Genomic DNA, 19290 nt, shown 5'->3' with positions numbered 1-19290 from the left:
ATAGATAAATATCAGTAAATCTGAAATCTGTATTAGAAGAGCGTTAAAGAAAAAAGAAGACAAGGTGAAGTGATGTGTCAGCATAAATCTAGGGCCAGTAAATGTTTTTGTGGTTTGTTTTGTTTTGTTTTTCTGGTTTAACTCAGAGACATCATCACTTGTCAGATATTCCAGAGTAGTTTCTGGGACCTAGGTGGAGCAGGGCAGGGAGTAGATGGATAGCCATTGATTCTGAATGGCTCTTCGTGCTGAGTTCAGTAGCAGCACATTATGAGTGCCCTTTGGTCAGGAAATTTTTATCCTGGAAGGAAAAAAATTAAGTGACTGTCTCTGAGTAAGCAGGTTTATGAATTTTTTTTTTTTTTTTGCTTGCTTGTTGGTTTTATATTTCCTCTCCTTTTTTCCCCTACTATCTAGGTTTTGCTTTTAGAATAGGAAAATCAAGAGGAAAACTTTTTTGAGAAAAAAACTAATTGCATCTGAGAAATCTCAAGTTTGTTCTTCATGAACCGCTTGGCAGTGAATAATATTAAAAGTATATATTTTAGGAGTGTAACTATTGATACATGTGTTCAAATAAGGTTTTAGAGTTACACATGATACCTTATATTCTAATAGAACTCTTCTGATTTTTCTTTGAAAAGTTAACATGGTTCAGGTTGCAGTTAAGTTCCAAGTGATTAATAAGAAAAGCAGCACCAATCCCTTCCCTTCATGTAAGCTTTCATGTATGCATTAGCTCTTGGGATTCTGGTCATTCTCAGGATTGTCTGCTGGCCCATTCAGTCACGTCGAGGTATTGATATTTCCACTGCCACCCTTTGAAATACCAGAAGCAAATAACTCAATGTTATTTCTTAACCTTTGTTTAAAATAGTCCTTCAGAGCTCATTGTCTAGCCTAGGTGTATCATTTAATAAGGAAGCATGTTGCATTATTTACTAATTTCAAAACTCACTGGTACTTTAAGAAGATGAGAAAATTGTGCCTCTCATATCAAAAATGAGACCGTGTGAAGGACTTTAATAAGGAAATCGACTGTATAATTGAATTGTTTGATGAGTAGTATACATTTGGATGAATTAAACTCTGCTCATAAATGTATGAGAGATAAGTGATAGAAGAACTGTTTTTCTCTCATAGATAAAACAGACCCAGGATGAAGAAAAGAAACAGCTGACTGCACTCCGAGACTTAATAAAATCCTCCCTTCAACTTGATCAGAAAGAAGTAGGTGATCTGTGTGTTTCCAGCAGGGCTAACCGTGTAAGCAGGGCCGCTTGTGATAGCCTTTGTGTTTCCTGATCTGCAGAACAAGCGTAGTGAGAACTTCCTGCTGGGGGGTGGGGGCGCAGATGAGACATAAGACACAGTGCGTACCTATCGTATGAAACACAGTAGGAACGGTCTTTGGGCTCCTGTGCCCTCCTTATAAAAAAAGATAACCCTCACCCCCAGCTCCATGACCAGGTTTTCCATCCTGCCTTTAAGGTGTGTGCTTCAGAAGAACACCCTCCCAGGTGTTGATGTACATACCTCAGTTCCTCTTAGATCATCCCTGTTTTTCCAGACAGCCAAAAGGGGCTGTCTCATTTTGCCAGAGAAATAGAGAAATATTTTGATACAGATTCCTATAGAGGTTTTGCCCCACAGTTAGGAAAATTAAGGTTGAGATAGTCTTTGGATGCCGAAATGGAGTTATACGGTGCATGGTAGGTGTTAGATTAATGCAATACAAATGCTTAATTATTAATCTCACCTGTTCATTTGTTTGGTCAGACATCTAATGAATACTTACTGTGTGCTGGCAACTCTTCTAGGCATTAAGCTTGAGTCCCTTCTGTCAAGGATCTCATTGTCTAGTAGGTAATAGAGAGAGTCAGCCATGTGAACAAGTGGCCGGACCTAAAGCGGTATTGATGCTGTAAGACAGAGATTGGGAGGAGGTGTGCTGAGAAAGAGAGGAAACAAAGAGTCCCAGGAGTGAGAAGCTGCCCGGCACATTCAGCAGGGCACAGCAGCTTGGGGCAGGGTGGGTGGAGGAGTGAGAGATGCCGCTTCTGAGGTGAAAACCCAGACCGGATTGTGGAGAACCTTGGATACACACTAAAGGGAATGGACTTCATATGAAGGGTACATTAAATAGTGAGCACCATTTGTTGCATGGGAGAAGGTAAACATTTGCCTGTTTATGTTACGAATTTATTATGGATTCAATTTAAGTGCAGTATTTAAATGCAATATTTAATCATAATCACACAAAATACAGCATTTTTCATATGTCAGTTCCTCATCATATTATCTCACAATTGCAAACTATCTGTAAATCCCTAAAATTTCCAAAAGGGGTTCATGAGTCCAAGACAAAAACAAAGCAAACCCCCTCAAACATGGGAAGCCCTGCTCCAGCAACACTAATGTTAAAGCAATCTTGAGGGTTCTCTAGACTGAGCGATTATAGCCCTCTACCCTCCTGCCCCCCAGAACCAGTTTTATGTACACGTTGGGTCTTCGTACAGCGAGAGGGGTCTGTAGCCCTGTGACACCGAGTGCCTGCTGACCTGTGGGCAGGGAGGTGTATAGTAGGCATCGGCGGGCAGGGAGGTATGTGGGCTGTGTACCCACATACAGCAGAAACTAACACACCATTGTAAAGCAATTATACTCCAGTAAAGATGTAAAAAAAAATTATATAAGCACAATTAAATTATATTAAAAGTAGTAAATTTTAAAAAAAAGAATTTGAGCTCTAAGTAGGATCTTTGGATTTTTAGTAGAAACTGTTTTTAGGGTTGAAAATATTTTATTTTTAATGGTGCTATCCATAAGTCATTCCCAAAACTTCATCTTTTTATTTGAGTCTCAGTAGCTCATCATAGTTTGCAAACTATCTGTGTTTTACTCACCTCTCCTTTCACAGTATCCAGTACATTGCCTGGCACCCCAGAACTACTCAATAAATATTTAGTAAGATGAAACAGAAGGAATTTTTTGCCCACTCCATTCATACCTTACCTTAGAAATTTGAAGCTTCTATAAATAGAGGTTTAGTTTTAATTTGGATGCCAGAAACATTTATAACCCATTAAGTCAATGAGGGTGTTAATTGCTTGCAGTTTTAAAAGATTTGAGGTTTTACTCCTTAATAATGCGTTTTATATGTTAATAAGGTTGTCTAATAAGAAAGTAAAGTAATTTGTACTGCTAATAGAGAATGGGAAATTGAACTAAAAAATAATACTGTAGTTTCATTCTATAGTTTACATCTCGACTCACATCATGGATTTTTGCCAAGGTTTTATTTTAAGTTCGCTATTTGAGTTTTCAATTGTTTACCTGAAGTGAGTTTCGCGTTTGCATTTCTCTTTCCTCAGTACACATTGATTTCTATTGTGCTTTCAAAGGATTCAGAACCTATTTCATTCCTTCAGTTGTGTTTTATTTTGTTTATTTATTAAGTGTTACCAATTCTCCAAGGTTTATTTTCTCAAAAAAGAGAATCCTCTTTTCCTTTATCTGGAGTGCCCTGCTAAGCCCTCATTTCTCCAAGGACAGAGACAATCATTTGTGTGACTTTCTTAGGCCATAAAACTCATTACTAGTTAATTTAGGATTGTTGACGCTACCTCTGAATCACTGCTTCTTCCTGCTTGGTTTAGTGGAATCGGCTTCTGAGGTCAAAGCCTAGGCATCAGCCACTTTATTCACCTTTAAAACCACATTTGTCTGATATAAAGCAAGGTCTACTCAATCTGTTTGTTATTCAGAATTGAAAGTTAATTTAGGCTAGTCGTAAATATATGTAAGGAATGTCTTAGTAGTAAGTTTACAGACTATAATAGTTTTCATAAGCTGTCAGCATCTGAATCCTTATTTTTTTAAAAAGGTAAATACTTTTATTTTTTTAACTTAGGCTTTCAACATTGTAAATTGACTATATTCCAGTAAAAATTATTTTTAAAAAACCCCAAAATTTAGGCTGTTATTTTAAAGGTTAGCAAACCAGTTAAGATGAGAGGTGCATAGTTTTCAAGCGTTCAGACAGATAGGAATTATGTGGGCAGATAAAGGGAAGTTTAGTTCAAAGAAAAGCGTTCCAAGGAAGAGAATTAACTTAATGAGAATTGATATCAAGGAGATTTTAGATTTTGCCTTTAATGTTCTGGAGAGGTATAGCTATGGCAAAGATCCCTAACTCCAGGTTGATAGTTAAGTGATTTTCATGTGATTTCATTGGGTTAAAGCAGGAGCTCTGTGGATTTCATTTATCCTGGCCTCTTATTTTGTCCCACGGCTCAGGCCTCTACCACCTGATCTAGTTTTCTATCCTGATTGTTCTTTATTAGTATTATGGCCACATTGCTGCCTCCTTGAAAAAATCCCATGTGTCACTTCTATTGTATTGAGGGCTGTCACTAGAGGCACTGGTAGAGGCAGGCTATCTCTGCCTACTTGGTGTGTGGTACAGGTCCTTGGTCATAGTTCCATCCAGAAAGTACCTGTCAGGGAGGGCAGAGTGGGCCAAATTACTCTGAGTTCAAGGCTGTGGACCCTGGTTAAAAGTAAACACGGAGGGGAATTTTTCAAGATTCCTACACCCCACTTCTCCCCAGGTGATTAAACTTGTCCAATGAGATGTTTCAGCTGGAGGGAATCCGGCCAGTTAAAGGCAAAGAAATTACTCAGATTAAGAAAATGAATAGAGTTTGTAACCTCTTTCGTTTGAGTCAACTTGCCTGGTACAGCGTGCGCTTAGCTCTCAGCTGCACCTACACGCGAGAGCAGGACGGTGTGGGTTCCGAGGGGGAGCTTCCGTCTCTGAGATGGGCTGTGTCCCAGTGTCCTCAGCATGTTCACCCCGCCTGGTTTTCAGGGAGTGTTCGGGGCGTGCTTTTGAACGGTGAACTCATCACGTGTAGACTAGCCCTACAGAGGTGCGCTGTCCTGCAGATTTTCCTGCAGCTATTATTAACATTAATATGCATTCACCGAGCACATGCTGTTTGGTCCAGAGGATCCTGAATGCCAGAAAGAGGCCATCCTGGCCTGGAAGGCGGGCCGTGCACAAGCCGTCAGTAAATAATGGCTGCCTCCGCTTTCTGTCTCTTCACCATCGAGCTGCAGCTTGTGAACTGGATATTTTTATTAAATTCTCTTCACTTGGAAAAGAAAGGATCTTCTTACAATTTGTTGCTCTTCTTAGATTTTCTACGTAATGACCTGGGTTTCACCGAGGTGTTGTTCCCTTTACACACACACACTTCGAGGTTTGTCAGCCCTTCGATCCTGATGAAATGTGTACCTCATGTTCTTCCATTCAGCTTTTTTTTCTGTTCTCAAATGACCTGAAATGAAACTTGATAAAGATATTTTATTGTCCCATCACCCAAAGTTTATCATGACTCTAAAGGGCGTGCGTGAGAGAGAAATCTGATATTAATTATCTTTACAATGATGTTTTCTCTGTGTGTTACAAAAAGTGCTTAAATTATAGACAATAAGACTGTCAATGAAATTAACTATTTTCAACTGTTCTGCCTTTTTTTCTCTTGCTTTTGCCCTTCCTGATCGAAGTCTAGGAGAGTAAGTCAATGCTTTCTGTGAGAATGTATTGTCGTACCTCTGTGTCTAAAGCCCCGTGTTCTCGTTCTACAGTTCGGCATTGTTAGTTTATTTCTTGCATTTCCACAGTGTAATGGCTGCGTCTGGTCATGCAGTCTTTAGAAACAAGGGGGAGCCTCAGTGGATGTTAAATCAAGCTTGTTTGTGTCCGTGTTGTTCTGTCAGCCTTTGTCACCCTGTCACCACGCCATACACTTTTCCCTGCCTTAAAGTCATCTTTTTAAATTAAAAGCATGGTTATAGGTATATTTTTGCAGAGCACTAGTAAGTTACAAAACAAGAATTTTATAGCAATTCTTAGTTCCTCACAGAGGAGGTGTACTTTCCTTTGGGGGTATTTAAGCAGAACATGTGAGGCAGAGGAGGAGTACCTGAAAGAAGATCTCTCGGGATGCATGAGCTTGTCTTGTGGCCCGCTTCGGTTCCTCCAGCCCTTCCTGTGCTCACCTCTGCTGCCAGTGTAGACTGGTTTGAGTCATAGACCAGTCTGTCGCTGCACTGTTCGTTTGAATTCGAGCTAGCTTCTGAACTAGAAGTAGGAGATCTCCACCCCAGGCCTCAGCTCGGCCTCGAACTTGCTTGTGACGCTGGCAGTTGCTTGCCTGCCCAGTTTCCGCCTCTAGAATAAGGACAAGGACCCGACAGCTCTCAGAAGTTCACAGTTCTCTTAGCTCCAGACCAACAGGCAAAGGCTCCGTGGCAGAATAGAGTCAAGGGTTTGAGAACTGTCTCCGGCATTTGTCTGATCTGTGGTTTCTCCTTTCTAGGATTCCCAGAGCCGGCAAGGAGGATACAGCATGCATCAGCTCCAGGGCAACAAGGAGTATGGCAGTGAGAAGAAGGGGTACCTACTGAAGAAGAGCGATGGGTACGTATACAGCCGGCCCAGGGTCCCGTGTGTGCTTAGCATACTTACAGGTGTTAGGAACCTAAGAACCTGTCCCAGCCTCTCAGATAGGGAAACGTACTTACAAGGTTTCCAGTGCACCAGCTTCAGACCTTTAGCACACTGCTTTCCTCAGTAAGACTGAGATGTAACCTGCTGTCTTCAGAAGCAGCAGTAGTTGTTCTGTGGTCCCTAAGTGGCACCTGCGACTTGTGACGTGCAATTTGAGGAACGCAGGCACTGAGTCGGACTTGAGCACACGGCTCGCCGACTGCATGCTCGCCCACCTCTCTGGTTTTTCCACTGTGGTTTTCTCTGCCAGATGCCCCCCTGGCCACGCAGACCCCAACCTTGAGAGTCAACCTTGACTCCGCTCTTTCCTCTTGCATCACAGCCAGCCTGACGACAAGCTCTTCCATTTCTATTGGGTGGGCCAAAAAGTGCCTTTGGTTTGTAAGTAAAAATAAAAGACACGTTTTTCATTTTCACCAAGAACTTTATTAAACAACGTATTCACCCTTTTGTTCCACTACCTTCTGCCATTTTTCAGGCAACTTTATAATTCCATCTTCCCGAAACTTTGTATCTTTTTGAGCAAAGAGCTGTTCCAGATGCCTTTTACAGTCTTCCAGGGATTGAAGTTTTTTCCATTAAGAGAATTTTGTAAAGACCTAAATAAATTGAAATCTGAAGGTGCAATATCTGGTGAATACAGAGGATGAATCAGAACTTCCCAGCCAAGCTGTAACAGTTGTTGCCTGGTCATCAAAGAAACATGCAGTCTTGCGTTATCCTGGTGGAAGGTTATGCGTTTTCTGTTGACTAATTCCAAACACTTTTCATCAAGTGCTGCTTTCAGTCGGTCTGATTGGGAACAGTAGTTGTTGGAATTAATCGTTTGGTTTTCTGGAAGAAGCTCGTAATAGAGGACTCCCTTTCAGTCCCACCATATACACAACACAACCTTCTTTGCATGAAGACTGGCCTTTGGTGTGGTTGTTGGCGGTTTATTTTGCTTGCCCCATGATTTCTTCCATTCCACACGATTGTACAGTATCCACTTTTCATTGTCCATCACAATTTATTTTAAAAACGGAATGTTTTCATTACATTTAAGTAGAGAATCACATGTAGAAATACGGTTAAGAAGGTTTTTTTCACTTATCTTATGTGGAACCCCAAGCATCAAAGTGATTCACATAACCAGGCTGGTGCAAATGATTTTCAAGCCTTGATACGGATATTTTGAGTATGTCGGCTGTCTCCCATATGGTATAATGTTGATTGTTCTCGATTCATCTCTCGATTTGATCACTGTCAACTTCAACTGGTCTACCCGACAGTGGAGCATCGTCCAGCGAGAAATCTGCAGCACGAAACTTCACAAACCACTTTTGACAGGTTCGATCAGTCACAGCACCTTCTGCATACACTGCACAGATCTTTTTTTGCGTTTCAGTTGCATTTTTACCTTTCTTGAAATAACAAAGCATAATATGCCGAAAATGTTGCTTTGTTTCTTCCATCTTTAATATTAAAATGGCTACACAAAAATTCACCACTTTTGATAAGTCTTTTTTTAAATGCATGCTGATATGACAGCTGTCACATGCAGTCTAACAACTGTTTCCAATGAAGTTAAAGACAGCTAAGTGCTACTAGAACCATCTTATGGGAAAAACCGAACGAACCTTTTGGCCAACCCAATAACGACAAGTTATACATGACTTGCTGCCTCTGCTGCCCTGCTCTCAGATGAGCACCGTCATCTCTCCTGGACTATTTTGGTGGCCTCCTAACTGGTCTCTCTGTCACTCACTCGTCGCTTCTCCGGTTCATCTCCACACAGCACGTTGGGCTGTTCCCAAAGCCATTCCCCACCTCTCTCTCCAGCCTCATTTGGGCCATTTTCTCCCCTGGTCCTTCCACACTTGCCGTCTTTCTGTTGCTTGAACAAATGATTCTGTTTCACAGTAAGTAAGTAGAATCTTGATTATTTGCTTTACTAATTATCATCCTTTAAAAGAAAGTTTCTTATTTTCTGATTGTGGATATGTGCTCCTTGGCTTTATCTAAGACATGTCGATTTTCATTTTGTTTTAATTTGTTTGTTAAAATTGCAACTATTTCTCCTACACATTTCTGGGATCACTGTCAGTTTTGCTCATCATTCTTCCCATGCATTCAACAGATGTCTTCTGGGAGTCCTACATGCCAGGCCCTGTTGTAGACACTGGGACGATAACATTGAGACTATAACATTGAAAGTCCTTATCATTATAGAGCTTACATTCTCAACAGGGAGACAGGTGATAACGAAGGAAAGATGTTTATACATATATATATATGCCTGTAGAAGACTTAGAGTGCTGTTTTATAGGCCTGGAATTTTAACATAATTAGATGATACCAGAATTATCTTAAAGCAGCTTGCTTTTTCAATCAACAGTGTGCTTTAGAAATCTGTTTATGTAGGTCTGCACATATGTAGTTGTTTTCTTCTTTTAAACTCCTACATAATAATACTCTGTAGTATGAATGTAACTATAATCACTTATTCATTCCTCCTATTAGATTTCTGTTGTTTCTGTTGTTTCCCATTTTCACTATCGAAAACGGTGCTATAATGAGCATCCTTGTGCATGCCCACTAGTCTGAATTACCCTCCACCTGGGATAATAAAAGGCAACCAAAATTTTCTGGTTTGTGTGGTTTTTGGTTTGGGGTTGGGGTTTTTTGGTAATGACTGTTATGCAAAATAACTATGTTATGATAGTTACGTGAATCAGGTACTGTATCAACTTGTGTTTGACTCCCTCCTTAGGATCCGGAAAGTGTGGCAGAGAAGGAAGTGCTCCGTCAAGAACGGGATTCTGACCATCTCCCACGCCACAGTAAGTGTGTCTGGTAATTTCCCAAGCTGTGTCTGTGATGCCTTCTGGCCACGTGGACTGGAAAGCAAACACGTGCTGTAACCAGCCGTGAAAATTTCCCCAGGTGCCTTTAATGTATGGATTAGGTCAGGGGGGTTAGGATATTCCTTTACAAAAGAAATTGGTCCTTTCTTCCTGCTTCATCTCTTGCTCCGCCACAACTTTTTGTCTTCTGCTCCCTGAAACTGAATCAGGTATTCTTTTACTTTATAATCTCATCTTTGGGGAAGTATTACTGGTTGTTCTGAAAAACCTGAAGTTTTCTGAATTATAAAGATGGCAGAGGGTGTTGTGTTCTATACATGAAAAAGTAATGTAGGGAATGAAACAGTACGTGTTACACTGTTCAATCTTTTTTTTTATTGTTACTATTTATTTAAATTACTCAAAAAGCCCCTCAGTATGCTAAAGGATTAAAACATATAAATAAAACAGCGGAATACTGGAATTTCCTCAATTATGACCCCCCTTATTTTAGGAATAAAGGCAGTCTAATAGAAAGTGGAAAATAATAAAGCCAGGTTACTAACATTTACATTCTGTTTCCCTTCAGATTGTTGTATACCTATATATTATGTAGTTATACTTACAGTCTATCAGAATTTTTATTTTTATGCTTCGTATCACCCATTTCCAACTAAAAGTTCCGGTATCGACAAAATCCCTGTACTTGTCAAAAAGGTCCAGTCTTGGTGGTAGTCAGACATGCACAGTAAAACAAGGAATTACTATTTTGCCCTTTTAAAAATAGCAAAAAAAATTTTTTTAATCATAAAGATGCAAAGATTATCGTGGAAGACGTGACAAGTAGGAATGGAAACAGCAAAGTGTAGCAAGAATCTTGACAGAGGTGCATTCAGTTTAACCCAGTGACCCCAGCTTGGAGAGGCTTGTAGTTAGAGTGCAGTAGCCCGTGCCGAGTGATACTCTTCAGTTCTGTGAGCAGTTAGCTGCTAGCAGGATAGTAGAAACAAGGGATGAGCATCTACTACACTGGCTCAGATTTACCTCTGTGGAGGCGGAAAGAAAGTGCCGCTTATTAAGCACTTCCTCGCGCCAGATACTTCATAAAGTTTATTCCATTTAGTCCTCCCCACAGCCCACGTGGTATTAGAATCTTCATTTCACAGATGAAGAAAATAAGGCACAGAGAAGCACCATGACTTGGCTGGTAACTGGCAGAGTTGGAAACTCAGGCTTGGGTCTGTCTAGCATTGGGCCTTACGCCCCTTCCAGGCTGCACTCACCCCAGGGCACTTAATCAGGTCCTGTTCATCTCCCTTCAGCCCCTTAACAGACCTTGACACAATGTGGTCGGTACACACCTGTGGCCAAACCCTTCCAGGTAGTTGCTTATACCTGCATCTTAAAAATTATTGGCCTTTATGCAACTTGAGCAGTTATGTCATCTCTGTCCTTTTCCTCCTGCAGAAACCTTGGGCTGATTCCTCAGAGGTCTTCAGCTTCCCTCAGACAGCCCAGCTGAGATTTTTAACTATCATGCCAGTTGGGACAAGCCACCCATCTGATACCAGAAATCCTGCTGGCAGACTTAGATCAGTTAGTAATTATCACTGAGGCTGTCTAACAGTTAGTCATTTATTCAGCAGTGTTTTAATAAGCTTCCACTTGGCCACGTGCTGGACTAGGCATCAAAAATACACAAGTGGAAAATGAGATAACTTTGACCTGCTCATGTTTAATTCCATACACAGTTAACCTTAGGAAACGAGTCCTATGAAGAACTTCTGACAGTAATAACATTAGTTGATATTAAGTAAGTACTTACTATGAGCCCAGTTATAGAAAATGCTTTATACAGATTACCGTATGTAATTGTTGCCACAAGCTACCAGATAAATCTGTTATTAAGAGGGTTTAAGTGTCTTGCCCAAGTCCCACAACTGGCAAATGCTAGGATTTCACTCTTAAAGCCTCTGTGAGGGCTTAATGGTTTGCTGGCTAAGGAGGGACTGACCCTACTCATTATTTTGGTGATTAAAATACTTGTGGGGCTGTGTCGTAAAGGTTTCTGACCACATGATCCAAGATCAGAACCACTTAAGGGAATAGATAACACTTCCTGAGTGTACACCCTGGGCTGGGCACTCCTTGCTCTGAGCACATTACCACAGCCCGTCTTACATTATTATTAGCTTCTGTTAACTCCTATTCCATAGATGATGAAACCGTCTCCATTCTAGCCCTGTGTGACAGTGCAGATTCCCACCATCTAACTTTGACTTTTCAAAAGCACTGCTATCATCCCATCTCATCATCATCGTCCTGGTGGCTGATGTTTTTGGAATGCTTACCACGTGCCAGGCATCCACCAGCGCCTTGATTAATGCGTGCTAACATTTAATCCTCAACAACCCTGAGTTAGAGGTGAGGTTGTTGTCTCCATCTTACAGATGAGGGAGCCGGGGCTCAGAGAAGTTCACCTCGCAAGGTTACCCAGCTAACAAATGGCGCGGCTGGGAATCTGGTGCAGGCTGGGACTCCACACACCCGGACGTTAACTCCCCCTCACCTGCAACCCCAGTTCCTCCCCGGCTTGGGGTCCCAGGACACAGCCCTGAACCGGGGGTGCCTAAGAGTCAGTGTTTGCGAGAGGCATGTGCCTGTATGAGCCAGCTGGGATTCTCTGATGGCCTGAAACAGGACGTGACCCCTGAGCGGTGATTCATTTATTATAAGGACAGTACAGTACAGGCAGCCCTGCAGTTTTGTGATCAGAACCTCAGTGTGGCCTGTCTTGGGTCAGGTATCCTATACTCTTGGGCAACTGCAAGGTGAACCTACCTCGGGGCGAGTCCCAAAGGCATCCAGGATGGTCTTAGGCCTGCAGCAGTCAGAACAGTGCTCTTCAAGTCGCTGGAGTCCCAAGAGACATTCCAGCTGCTGCGCTGTAAGGTATAGATGGAACATGTGGTCCTCAGTTGCCTGAATGTGATGGTGCCTGGCCTTCAAGTCACTTTCCTGAGCCCAACTCATGTCTAATAGTGTCTGATCTTACTAGCTGAGTTAGGTGTAAGCAGTGTGACCCTCTGAGTTGGGTCTAAATCTTGTGCAAGAGCAGACATAAAAAACAGAGAGGCCCCAGGGGAGTGTTAGGACTTCTCCACTCCCGGGAAGTATTCTTCAGGTTAAGTGTGCTAAAGTGAACATTTCCAACCATTTGACTTTATGTGGATCCAGAGCTTTTAGTTAAAAAGTCACTGTGTGCGCCCTGTCTTCACGTTCTTCTTGCCTTGGATTCGTCTGGCCGTAACAGTCCTCAGTAAGCATTCTGACAAGTTACTAATGGCCTTATCCTATTCCATCGATTTGCTTCTCTTAAGAACCTGCTATGGGAGATCACAGAGATGATCCAGCGAGTCAGCGGCACTGCTCACGTGTAGTTTACATGGCCTTGGGTAGTATGCTGAAAATAAAAACAGACGTTCTCTTCCACCCTCCCTTCTTCTTTCCTGCCAAACACGTCATTGTGGCCAAGTCAGCTGTTTCTGTGCTTCCTTAAGGCTCTAATCAACAGCAGACATCACATCAGCGGCATTGTTTAGTGGCTAAGAGAATGGACTGTGGCATCTGTCAGATTTGAGTCTGAATCCCAGCTTCGCCATTGACCGTGTGACCTTGAGAAAAATATTTAACTCCTAAAGGGGCTGGTAAGGATTAAATGAGATACCATGCTGTGTGTGGGCCACAGTTCCTGGCAGTTGCTGCTATTAGTGTTACCTCCTCAGATGTTGCTGGCGGTGCTGAAACCTATTGACAGTTAGTTGGCCTCTCCTGCTATAAACGTTGGAAATTGTGGGTCTACCTCTCCTGCCCCCGGAGCAGCCCAGAGGAAGATGGGATTCTCCACCTGATTTCTGACTGCCTCTCACTGGTCTGTGTTAACCTGTTCCCCACTTTTCACTGGCTTTAGGCCACACTTTTTTGCTGCCAGTTATATCACTTTGTAGTCACATAACCTGCTCCCACAGAAAGATCTCTGTAGCCAGCTCTAGCTGGCTTCTCCAGACTTTGCAAACACCACTGATCACTTAGAATCAGGTTGAAGGTCAAGGCCAGCAGTTTCCTGGGAAAACATATGGAATTCAGTGATCATTGGAAAAGTGGATAAACGAACTTTTTTGTCAGAAAATATAGGGCTTTTGTTTGGGACCCCTTAACGCAGGGGTATTCCTCCTTCTTGAAGGGCCCCAGTCACTTCTGCAGGTTGTTCTTGTCAGGTTGACCAGGAAAGGGTCGGGTATGCATTTAGATTAATGAGCTGCAGTCTGCTGGCTTAACCACATATGCGAGACCTGCTCCAGGGGCCATTCATCTCCCCAACTTACTGTTCTAGGAAGAAATCCACTTTGTGTACACCTGCAAGATTTGCTCCCATCCCTAGAAGATTTCATCTACAAATTCATTGCTTCATGTACCTGTTCAAAGACATAATTTTTTTTTTTAATTTACTCTTTAATCCAGCACTTTGGGAATCAAATTCAGTTGAGAATCTCTGAATCTGCTGTAACAGTAATATTGATAGTATCTAGTATCTGCTCAGCACAGCACATGATGTTTGCATTTCAAAATGCTAATTCTAACAAATCTATGGCAAACATTTTAGTCCGCCTCAAAGCTTAAGGATAAAAGTGTTTATATCAAACCACTAAACTATTACAAATAAATTTCTGTACCCTTGTATTGTTTGCTTGTACTTTTTTTAACTATAAGCATTATAGTATATAATAAAACAAATTATCAAAGAAAGTATATGAATTATAGGTGAAATATTACTTTATTATAATAATCCTGAAAAATTAATTTCAAGAGTATAAGAAGCTTTGCTTCTCAAAAACCCTTCCTGAATTTATTAACCCCAGTGTCACATACGGTTCAAATATGGGTTGGCAAAAGAAAGATGACTGCCATTTATTGAGCATTGAGAGCGTGCCCTGCACTCAGTCTTCTGCCTACACCTGCAGGCGTGGTTCACGGTCTTCATTTTTCACTAGTCTGGAAGATCTTAGGAGGTGGAAATTATGTCTTACTCACCTTTGAATTCCCAGTGACTAACACACTGCCTGACATGTAGTTAGTGCTCAGTGAATACTTTCTGAATGAAGTTGCATTTCGTAGATGAAGAAAGTAAGGCTCAGAGAGATTAAATCCCATGCCCAGGGTCACATAGTCTGTAAACAGCTGAACCAGTTTTCAGACCCCAAAGCCAGTTCTCTTTCTACTACATGATAGGCCTTTCCTCCGATGTCAGCTTGTCGTGAGGTCTTTGAAAGGTCTGTGAAGAATAGTTCTTTGGAATGAAACTCCTTACCTTGTTGTTGAGTCAATCATAGGGTCTCAGGGTAAAGACAGCTCTAAGGGTTTCCAGGAGTGGGGAGCAGAGGAGTCGGGGTCATGAAGATGTTACAGGGGGTCCATGAACTTATCTTTGAATCTGAAGACTGATTTTTTAAAGTCATACATTCTTTAAATGCCTGCAGATGCTCTTATGATTAACACTGTAGCAATCATTAAATTCATAGCCACTCCTTTCTCAACACTAAAAATGCTTTCGGTATCACACAGAAGTCCACTAAGGTTTGATTTTTACTCTAAAAGTTTGAGAAGCCAACTGAACCGGACCAGGCGGAGCCTCTTTAGATGATTCTTGGTGGGCTGCACGTTTTAGGAGGATGAGATCAAGAGCATAGCCCTCTGAGTCAGCCTGGAATTCAATGCCTCTTCAGCTGCTTATTGTGTGTGGCTTTTAAGGTACTTAATTTTACTCCTCACTTGTTAAATGGGATACTGACAGTACCTGTCTTTCAGTGTTGTGAGAATTAAATGAGATGATGCATTTAAAGCTTTGTAGAGCCTGGACCCCACTAAGTGTCTGGTAGACCTAATAATTAGTCGCATCACCTGGGTGAGCCGAGGTGGGGTGACAGCATCCAGCACCAGGGGCCAGACTGCTATGATGGAGTCCAGATGACACTGCGTCCCTCACAGTACTGCCGGATTCATAGGTGTGTGTAAGGATTAAACCAGTTCATTGATTATAAGGAATTAGAACACAATGTGGGGCGGAAGTAGCACAAAATAATTGTCAGCTATTATCATTGCTATTACTATTGTCTTCTTCCCTAATGTGTTAACATCTCAATTTTAATTTGATTTATTGGAATTCCTTTGTATTGCTATTTCCTTACCCCTTGAGGTACTTAATGAAGCCGGTTTGGGGCACCTGTCCTCTCAAAGGAATTTCATTTCTTCCTATTAGAGGCGAACAGCACTCCTGACAGCTCCAGGGCATTGCACTAAAGCAAGAATCTGATGTCTCTCTCCCTGTCCTTGGGCTCTTTAGACCCACAGACATTTTCCAAGGACTATTCTCTGTGCTCTCCAGAGCCCTGAAGATAACATTCAGCTGCGAGGGCTTTAACAGATGCGCTGAAAGCCTGTTCACAATGTGCTGCTCCCTGCCTCGAAGTGCGCTTAATAACCTGATTTCTGTGATTGGCCTCCATTGCTTTCTGAGGCTACTCTGGACTCTGCCCAATTGCACGTCTTTATTCCCATTGTCACTACAAGAAGAGACTATTTTCCTTACCCCCAGTGATTAGAAGCAGCACTGTGAATTGTAAAAGAACAAACTTTGGAGCTAATTAGACCTGGGCTTAAACTCCTGTACAAGCTGTAGGACCTTGGATAAGTTACTTAAGTCTTTGGAGCCTCAGTTTTCTCCAATGTAAAATGGGTATAATTTGCTTATTAAGATGTCTTACTCCTTTCTAAGCAGGCACGAGGCCAGGTACTACGGAAGCAGTGGTGAATTAGTGGCCCCTGTCCTCTTGGAGCCTGGGGTAAACGAAGGCTAAGTGCTGTAAAAGAAGTGAGCAGGTGCTGGGATAGAAAATAAGAGGGGCAGCCCCACTGGTGTGGGCAGGGAAGGCGTCTCTGCAGATGGCATTGATCCTGCTGAGGAGCAGTCCCCTCAGAGCGAAGAGGACAGTCCAAAGTGCTGAGGACAGAAAGCATGTTCGGAGAACCCAAGAGAAGCCAATATGGGTAGAATGGTATCACTTTCCTTACTTGCTTTTAAGAGACATTTGGAGGTTTAATTAAACACTCTTTAAAAGCTATTGCTATCTGGGCTTCCCTGGTGGCACAGTGGTTGAGAGTCCGCCTGCCGATGCAGGGGACGCGGGTTTGTGCCCCGGTCCGGGAAGATCCCACATGCTGCGGAGCGGCTGGGCCCGTGAGCCATGGCCGCTGAGCCTGCACATCCGGAGCCTGTGCTCCGCAACGGGAGAGGCCGCAACAGTGAGAGGCCCGCGTACCGCAAAAAAAAAAAAAAAAAAAAAAAAAAAAGCTATTGCTATCCAGATGCAAAAAAAAAAAAAAGGGAGAGAATTCAAGGATGAACTTAAAAAATACTTTATAGTTGGTATACCAAAAATTCCAATTAAGCAAGAACCATAAAAAATTTCTGTAGAGCATCCTGAACCAGTGTTTTTAATTCCTATTTGAATTTCTCCCTCCTCCATTGGAATAATAATTCTCTATTTTATGCCCCTTCCGTCGGCTTCAGGTGGTGCCTCTGTCCTTCACCTCATCAGTCAGCTCCTCACCCCACTGCCCTGGTGACATGGAGCTCCCTCTCCTCCCCCACTTTTTTTTTAAACAGAAGACTAGAGTTGACTTTCATAAATCAGGTGCAAAATGCAGCCTCAGGTCCTAAGGCACTGGTGTTGAATCTTCTAAATAGTCACAGTGACCAGCAAAAGGAACACAGCTGTTCCACGCAGATAGTGTTATTGGGACATAAAAATAAGCAGCACTATTTCCAAAACGCAGGCGGTCCCTGTGGAATATCTCTGTAGGCGTCTGCCATATTGCAGATAACAGACCTGACGACATTGACGGTTATTAGAGGGCTTCCCAAACTCAAGTTCCATAAAATATAAGTTTAGAAATCTAACTGGTTATGTTTTACAGGTTGTTTATTCTTCTAAACAATATATTCAGCAGCGATTTTTACTCGATTTGAATCCTGGAGAAGGAGCTTCTCCTTTTCACTGTTTGAATCCCAAGATGTGATTTGCAGTCCTGACTGTACATTAGAATCATCTGGCTTCACTCCCAAAGGTTCTGATTTAGTTGGTCTGGTGCTGAAGCCCAAGGATTGCTTCCCAGGTAATTCTGATGCTCAGCTAGAAGGGGAATCCCTGAGCCCCTCCCCCGTTGTTTGCCAGTGGTGTAATTTAAAAGGACAAACAGACAGGAGGGGCGGGTAGTAAGGTGGAAACCTGCAGCCAATTTCAAGGACTTCTGTAAGGTTTGTGAACTGGCGTGGACCTCATTCAGAACTCAGCCAGTTTGAGGTCTGAGTCTCCCTACCTCCCTTTTTATTCTAGTTGAGGGTCCTTTTAATACATGAAGCAATAGAATCAGAGCAGTGGGCAGGTCTAAGCTCCTCTCTAAGCTCCTCTCCATTTCGAGTCCCCAGCGTTTCTGGGCCCTTTAGCCCCCTCTTCCGGTTCACCTCTGTCTGTCTGGAGTCCCCTCACTTCGCTTGCATGCTCTTTTCATACAGAAGCCAGGGCGCTCTGCTTCCCCTTCCTCCACCCTGCCCATGGCACACAGCCTCAGTTCACCTTCTGTAACCCTCCTGTCACACAGGATCTGGTATTCTCTCTGAACCTGGGCGACTTTAACGGGTAACTCTCCCAGAAGTGGTTGCATTTTTAACAGGGAATACCGCCTTAATCTAGAGGGATGTTGATGACAGTATAGAATCTTAGGTGTCAGCTATGTGGACGCCATTAGAGGAGATATTTGGGAAATAATAGCTATAAAAATAGTAACTACCATGCATTACGCACACACCCCATGCTAGTTTCATGTTTTCCCACTTAAGTTTCATAGCAGCCTCATAAGGTAGTTGCCGTTACCGCCATTTTAAGGGGAAAAAGTCAAAGTCACACAACCAGCAGGTGCTTGCGCCAGATTTGAACCAAAGAAGTTGAATTCTGGAGCCCGTACCACCTCCCACCTGAAGGGGGAGCACCAGCACTTGTCCAGACATTGCCTGGGTTCATTATCGGCGGAGAAGGCGTTGTCTCCCTTCTCTGTGACAAGAAGAATTGGGACTCAGGAGAGCTCATAGCTTCAGGATGGACGACTGGGCCTAGACTCAGACCCGGGTCTGATTGCCTCCAGAATTACGTTTTTCTCTCCATTCTACCGTGTACCTTAGAGTTTGAGTAGTAAATTGCTTTTGTAAATTAACAGCACAGTGTATTGCTCCAGACAACCAAGCAGGAGCCTCAGCGTGGCTCCATGAAAGCCGGGTATTTATGACAGTGTCTCGTTCTGGCTTTAGAGACCGAGAATTGCACCCGGCATCGCCTTTTGGCTCGTACTCCAGAATCACAAGCGTGTCACAAGGGTGCTGGCGCTGCCTGGGCTTTGAGGAGCTGCCAAAGGGATCTCTCCTGCTTTCATGTTGAGCAGAGATTGTTGGAGCCTCTGGACTTGACTCTTAGATGAAGAAGGGAGGGTGAAATTGAAGGATTAAAGTGGTTACTACAGTTAAATAGGAAATGGGAATTTAAACGTTCTATACTGGGGCTTCCCTGGTGGCGCAGCGCTTGAGGGTCCGCCTGCCGATGCAGGGGACACAGGTTCATGCCCCGGTCTGGGAGGATCCCACATGCCGCGGAGCGGCTGGGCCCGTGAGCCATGGCCGCTGAGCCTGCGCGTCCGGAGCCTCGTGCTCTGCAACGGGAGAGGCCACAGCAGTGAGAGGCCCGCGTACCGCAAAAAAAAAAAATTCTATGCTGGCCC

At 42.9% G+C, this 19290-nt stretch overlaps 1 protein-coding gene across 8 annotated transcripts in view; it reads left to right on the top strand.

Moving 5' to 3' along the window:
• The window catches only part of ASAP1 (ArfGAP with SH3 domain, ankyrin repeat and PH domain 1), a 349999-nt gene that overhangs the window by 270468 nt on the left and 60241 nt on the right, over positions 1 to 19290 (top strand). For all 8 annotated transcript variants that reach the window (XR_012327408.1, XM_073794762.1, XM_073794764.1 and 5 more), the window contains 3 exons: positions 1144 to 1230; positions 6390 to 6490; positions 9333 to 9402. Coding sequence is in view for 7 of the 8 variants with exons in the window: in XM_073794762.1 (XP_073650863.1) it covers positions 1144 to 1230; positions 6390 to 6490; positions 9333 to 9402 (258 nt within the window). In the remaining variant the exon portion in view is untranslated. The remainder of the gene's footprint in view (positions 1 to 1143; positions 1231 to 6389; positions 6491 to 9332; positions 9403 to 19290) is intronic.

The sequence above is a fragment of the Tursiops truncatus genome, chromosome 17 (assembly GCF_011762595.2).
Source record: "Tursiops truncatus isolate mTurTru1 chromosome 17, mTurTru1.mat.Y, whole genome shotgun sequence".
Taxonomy (NCBI): Eukaryota; Metazoa; Chordata; class Mammalia; order Artiodactyla; family Delphinidae; genus Tursiops; species Tursiops truncatus.
Note: the sequence above shows the minus strand (reverse complement) of the source record. Positions and strands in the feature narration are given on the sequence as shown.